Raw genomic sequence first — 6541 nt, 5'->3', positions numbered from 1 at the left:
GTCTTTTTAAAGATTCATTTCTTTATTTGATGTATGTGAGATACACTGTCCACTGTTTTCAGACACACCAGATAAGAGCATTGGATCCCATGAACAGATGGTTGTGAGCCACCACATGGTTGCTGGGAATTGAATTCAGGACCTCTGGAAGAGCAGTCAGTGCTCTTAACCACTGAGCCATCTCTCCAGCCCTATACTATTTATTAATGTAGCAAAATGCCCTACTCTTTGTTCCTTTTCTATAATGCTATGTGATAGCAAACATCCTGGTTTTTGCCTTTTTAGGGCAAGGTTTTACTACGTAGTCCAGGCTACCCTGGAACTTGCTGTTTTATACACCAGGCTGGCCTTGAACTTGTAATAATCCTACTCCCTATGCGCTATGCCTCCCCAAGCGCATATTGGTTCTTGGAAGCCTGTGTACATTTATTTCAGCTAAATAACCATGTTAGAAAATTACTAGTGAAGTATCTTCCCAAGGCTCCTATGAGACAGTGAGTTAAGTGAGCAGCTGCTGCCACCTAGTGGCTGACCTAGATATGGCTAGAGCCTCCAGGGAAAGAACCCGTTGGCTCAGCGTCCCTGCCAAGGGCAGAGGGACTCCAAGCACCTTGGGGCATTTGATGTATCTAATGTCTCAGAAGTGTTTCCCCAAGGAAGAACTCTAGGTTGAGCAGGGACCCTGTGTGCTGATCCCCCAACTGTCACTGTGTGTCACCCTGGGCAAGGAAGGACACTGGTTTCCCTGGGCTGAGATATGACAGCAAGGAACTGATAGCTCCAGGATTGTGTGAACATCAAGTGTAGCCACTGGTCTGTCACTGGGTAACTTCAAGGCCAGGACCTCTGAGGCCAAGGACTGGCTTCCTCTCTCAGATTGTGGGAAGGGTCATTGCTCCTCCTGCTCAGCTCTCCTTTCCCAGAATGCCCTGCTGTGGGCGAGACTGTCCCTGCTCCCAGTTTGAGGGCTCTCAGGGGTTTTGAGACCTAGACCCCACCAGAGGGAGGGCAACTTGGAGAAACACTGGCCAAGCCTTTGGCACTCAGTGCTTGTGCTTAGCCACTGTGACCCAGAGCCTGTAGAGAGTTCCCCATCATGAGTCCCCTGCCCAGACAGGGAGAGGAGAGGGTAGAGGCAGAGAGGCAGAGGCATTATAGAATAAATAGAACTTTATTCTTTCTCCAGTAGATCTCAGTGGAAACCCAGCAGGAACAGGTGCACCAGTGGGCTCCAAGGTGAGACCCCACCCAGGCAGGAGGGCAAGGTAGAGCCTGCTCCCCCAGCCCAGGGGTGTAGGGGAGGGGACCCCCTGGAGTCCCGTCCTGCGGGGCAAGGAGGGGGCCAAGAGGGGTTGGGGGTAGGCTGGGGGAATTGGAGGAACTCAGGCCAGGTGTGTGTGTGTGTGTGTGTGTGTGTGTGTTGGAGGGCCCCATGGGGTGCTGGTGGTTATGAGGCTGAGGACGGGGGTAACTTGGACCCCTTAGCCAGCCCCTTCACAGTGGGGCTGGGGCTTGGATGAAGTGAGCTCTGATGGGCAGTGAGGAGTAACAGCCTATTCATCCCAGGGGCCCTAGCTTCACCCTTACCCTGATTATTGGTGGGTCAGGGGACAAGCCAAAAGCCAGGATCCCCTCCTCCCAGGGGTAGCTGCCCAAGATGCCCACACCTAGTGTCTGGGCAGGGGGAGGAGAGGAGGCTGCTTTCCTGCACGGGGTAGGGAAGGCGGCCTTGGAAAGTTAGCATTTCACAGTATTAGAGAACACTGAGGAGGACAGACTGAGAGGTGAGAGCATCCGCTGGGATGTCAAGGGAGAGGGGGAGCCCTTCTGAGCCCTGCCCGTCCCTGGGACCCACCCCCTTCAGCTGGAGATCCAGCTCCCCCAATACACAGCACAAATTCCTTCAGTATAAATGTGCTTAAAATGAAAATTCTTATTTAAAAAAAAAAACAAAACAAAAAAATTAAAATAAAAACAAAACCAGAGAGAATTAATACCTGGGGGGTTGGTACGCAGGATATGTACAGGGGGTCTCCCCCACCCTGGGCACCCTCTGTCACCACCCGAAGCGGGGGAAGTTCCCCAACTGGGGAGCGATGGCTTGAGTTCCGAGGACAGGGCGCCAGGTCCCGGCATTTGCTGGTGATGAAGACGTGGCAAGGTGGGTGAGGGCTCAGGCCCAGGTCCTCACGTGGCTCAACACCTGGCCCTGATGCCAGGCCAGGCTGCCAGAAGAGGGCAGTCCGTCTTGGGTCCAGGCCTCTGTACACAGAGTCACTGCCTTCTCTCTCCTGTCCCCCCTGGAAGGTCCCCAGTTCTGTCTGGGAGGACAAGCGGGCCTGGGCTGACAGGTTGCATGGCCAGTAGGAAGGCAGAGAAAGCCAGGGCAGGGGTGAGGGCTGTCCGTGTGTTGAGGTGGTCACGGGGATTGAGTGGCTGGGCTGCTTCTGTGGGAGCTGGGACTGAGGCTGGGGCTACAGCTACCCGGAGGGGGAGCCAGGCCACCCCCATCTCGTGTTCCGCCCCCCGACTGTCCGCTTAGAGTGTCCAAGCCCTCAGAGTTCTCCAGCATTTCCTGGATAAGTGGTGGCATGGAGCCTGGGATCTCCATCTTCAATGTGATCACCCGTTCAGCTCCTGTTGGGAAGGAGGTGGGGGTCAGAGACCCGGACCAGAAGGGAGGGTCACAGGGTGAGGGGCCCAGTGCCACCCACATGGGCATCTACCATGCACTGCAGCTGGGATTCAGTTACTTGACAAAGGCCAGCTCTCCTGAGCCCACAGTGTGGCAAAAGTGAAGCATTCTGAATTCAGGTTCCTACTTATCTAGGTTTGGCCCCTAAGCCTCATGTCAAGGATTATCCAGCCGATGCTTCCAAACACTATTGCCATCCCCCCACTTCATCCCTTCACAGGAAACTGAGGCTCAGAGCTGGCAAATGCCCTTTTCACAGACTTATACCCACATGGCCTATTATAGAGGCTCGTCTTAAAGTACCCTGGAAAAGTGACAGCTAGAGAGCCTCGGCTTAGACAGATGGGGACATGCCAGGTTCAGAAGGGAGACGCTACAGAGATACTAAGACATGAGGTGCCAGCTTGATGGTGGGCAGCGGTCCTAAGTCAGTCCTGGGCGGGCCTCCCAGAGGTCAATGCTTCTCAATTTTCCTAATGCTGCAACCCTTTAATACAGTTCCTCATGTTGTGGTGACCCCCCCCAACTGAAAAATTATTTCCTTGCTACTTCAAATCTGTACTCGTGCTACTGTGATGAATCATCATGTAAATACCTGCCATGAGACTAGCCGTGAAAGAGTCATGTGGAGCTGGAGGCGGCTCTGCAGCCAAGAGCACTGAGTTCAATTCCCGGCACCCACATGGTGGCTCACAACCATCTGTAATGGGTTCTGATGCCCTCTTCTGGTGTGTCTGAAGAGAGCCATAGTGTACTCATATACATAAAATAAAGAAATAAATCTTTAAAAAAAAAAAAAAGAGTCCTGTGACCCCAGAGGGATCATGACCCCATATGTTGGAAACCACTCCTCTGGGTGAAGGAGGCGAGACTCACCCTTGGCGCTGATGCTCCGAAGGTCTGTGATCTTCATCAGCATCTTGGGGAACATGTGGGGTCGGCTGGGCCTTCGTTTCCGGACGTAGACTTTCAGTGCTTCCAGCAGCGGCTCCTGCAGCATGTCCACCTTGTCTGGCTGCTCCAGGTCCTGTCGGTCTGAGCACAAAACTGTCCCTGAGCAGGAGCCCCAGCCCTACCCACCAGCCAACCCCACCAACCAGGAATACACAGCTACGTTCCCAGATCTGGCCACTGGGGGGCGGGTCTGCCCAAGCCACAGAGGGCAGAAGGTTGCTCCCACACTCCTGGCCACGGAGGGGGTGGGGGGTGTAGGCCAGGAAGGGTCTTTGGGCTGGTAGGCAAGAACAGAGGAGCTTCTCAAAGCTCTTTACAGCAGCTGCGGTGGTGGAGATGGAAAACCCTGGCCCAACACGGGTAACTCTCCTTATAGACAGCAGGGAATTCCCAGCAGGTCTCCACTCACAGCCATCATTACTTCGGCAGTGTGACATGGTCAAAGTGGAATAAAGTAGTAACTAACATTAACTGTTAAATGGGTCTTAGAATGACCTTCTAGAAGAGTGCTTGTGGCCTGAGTCCCTGGTCTTGTGTGCCCAGAGTCCAGACCTGTTCCCCCCCGCCCCCCCGGGCGTCGGCACGCCTCCTGAGAGCCACCTGCGCCTCACCTACCTCCACAGATGAGGCAGATGGCACTAAGCAGTCCAGTCTCAGCATCGTCCATCTCCAGGGGCAGCAGCTGGTTGGCGAAGGCAAAGACCAAGTCGGTGAGGGGGCCAAAGCCAGCGTTGTGCATCTGAGTCCGGTTCAGGGTCAGCCCATCTGAGAAGGTCATTGTGTCTTGCTCAGGCGTGTACCGCGTGCAGATTCGCAGAATCTGGGTGCAGAGGATTCATACAGGTTCAGAGGCTGGAAGCGCCCCCACCGCCTGCCCCAGCCCCTGGCACGCCAGTTCCAGCATCCCCGGAGGCCTCTCCCTGGCAAGCGGCCAGAGCGTGGCTGGCTGACGAGAATTTTCTCCAGTGATGGAAAGGTTCTGTCTGCAGCATCCAAGGCAGTAGCCACCGGCCCCATGTGGCTACTGAGCACTCGAGAGGTGGCTAATGCAACCGAGGGACCGAACTGAGTCTAATTGTAATTAAATTTAAATAGACACGCATCTCCCCCGCTACTGCTCCGGGCATCAGATCTAGGCCATGCTGCCTTCATATAGAGAAATCAGGAGGAAATGGGAAGGAGTTTCCAGCCAGCAAGAAACAAGGCAGATCTGTTCCTAGGAAAATCCCATTCAGCCCCAACAGTTTGTGCCCGATGACGCCTCCCACATCTGTGCACTGGGGACCACGCGCACATGATGCCCCCACTCTTCCCAGAAGCCTTTCCACACTTCTAGTTCTCTACCAGAACCAGATCCAGAACTAGAACTCAGTTCTTCTGTGCCTTTGAAGGAAGAAGAGACCGACTGAACCCTTGGGAGAGACTGCAGGGAGTCCGCCTCTTAGCCTTCCTTCCCTTGGACAGTTCTACTATGCCTGGCATCCTGCTCAGGACTCAGGCTACCAAATGCGACAGCACTCCAACTCCAGCACTGTCCCAGCAGCAGACCTCTCCACTTAGTGACACGGCTAAGTGGACTGGCGCACGCAGGAGAGGAAGAAAGTAGCCCGTGTGAGTGGTGGGCATTTGGATTCTGGGAAAGCACGGGGAAAGTGGTCCGTCTGGCTGGGAACAGATCTTACAAGGGCAGGAACACGGCTGAAGAGCAGGGGCAGGATCTCACCAGGATATCCAGGCAGGCAGCCTTGAGGAGGGTAATCTGGTCGGCAATGGTGAGCGTGGTAAAGCCGGGAAGCTGCTTGGCGAACTCCACAGTCTTAATGATGCACTTGGTGGAGAGTTCACTGAACTTGTCCCAGAGGTCAATGTCCAGAGAGACACGTTGTTCTGAGCTGTTGTTCTGGGGGAGGCAGGGAGGGTTAAGGCCTCGGCTACGGCACCCGCTTCAGCCTGGCCGATGCCTGCCCTCCGCCCAGCCTACGCTTCCTGACTGTGTAGGAGACAGGGGATGGGTAGCAGAGGCAGCCCTGAGTCTGTGGCACCCCCAGCGGCTGGCATACCGTAGTGTACTTGCCCAGCTGGCAGAGGGCCGGGAAGGTCTCCTGATGCGCTTTGCGCACCTTCTCGATGAGCTCCCCCACCTCCGGCGTCAGCGTGTAGCTCTCTGAGCACTCGGGCTTGGGTGCCTCTTTCTTCTTTTTGTTTCGATCATTTCGAACCGCTGTGGGGCAACATGGGTGGGTTAGAGAGTGACTGCTTCCGGCCTCAGGGTCGGGCCCAGCCGATGCTGTCCACCACCCACCCACACGGACGGACGGACGGACGGTCAGACAGACAGACACACACAAAACAGTGCACCACACTAACCCTCCGTGTCCATCGGACTCATATCCTAAATCCTATTCTAGGCCCCAGGACTGTGGCTGAAGTCACACGTGTGCACACATGCCCTCGGCCAGTGTGTGGTACTCTGTCACACATCCACCACAGCCCACGCTCTAAGAACATGTGCCCAGGTTGGCAGTCAAGCAAACTTAGTCCCTGCTCTGTGTCTGCCAGGAATCCTTGGTGTCCCAGCTCTCCTGGCAGCAATCTCCCTGGGGGATTCCTAAGACTGGCTCAAAGCAGCTTCCTAGGCAGGGAATAAGGCTCCCCAACCAGAGAATGGGGGGGGGTCCCTGGCAGAAGAATCTCTTGGCCCATTAGCTTGGGAGCTGACAAATCACTGGGGGGCGCTGAGCCGCACACACCACTCGGCTTTAAAGAAGCGATGGGGTCGTTACCAGCCGATTATCCCAGACACACAATCACTCACAGGGCCTCCGTGGCGGCTGCTGACGCGGGAGGAAGGAAGGGTGGGGGTGGGGGTCCAGGGAGGGGACTGGGGGGGGG

At 55.4% G+C, this 6541-nt stretch overlaps 1 protein-coding gene across 8 annotated transcripts in view; it reads right to left on the bottom strand.

Moving 5' to 3' along the window:
• Nucleotides 1-1158: 1158 nt before the first annotated feature.
• Rara (retinoic acid receptor alpha) overlaps nucleotides 1159-6541 on the bottom strand; it is a 46370-nt gene continuing 40987 nt past the window's right edge. For 7 of the 8 annotated variants that reach the window (XM_031350885.1, XM_031350884.1, XM_031350889.1 and 4 more), the window contains 5 exons: nucleotides 5710-5870; nucleotides 5373-5549; nucleotides 4265-4469; nucleotides 3572-3730; nucleotides 1159-2637 (listed from right to left, as the gene is read on the bottom strand). In XM_031350885.1, the coding sequence (XP_031206745.1) occupies nucleotides 2420-2637; nucleotides 3572-3730; nucleotides 4265-4469; nucleotides 5373-5549; nucleotides 5710-5870 (920 nt within the window). In that variant the 3' untranslated portion in view covers nucleotides 1159-2419. The remainder of the gene's footprint in view (nucleotides 2638-3571; nucleotides 3731-4264; nucleotides 4470-5372; nucleotides 5550-5709; nucleotides 5871-6541) is intronic. The other variant, XM_031350891.1, reaches the window with a different exon arrangement.

Source organism: Mastomys coucha, unplaced genomic scaffold, assembly GCF_008632895.1.
Source record: "Mastomys coucha isolate ucsf_1 unplaced genomic scaffold, UCSF_Mcou_1 pScaffold5, whole genome shotgun sequence".
Taxonomy (NCBI): Eukaryota; Metazoa; Chordata; class Mammalia; order Rodentia; family Muridae; genus Mastomys; species Mastomys coucha.
This window is presented reverse-complemented; position numbering and strand designations above follow the sequence as displayed.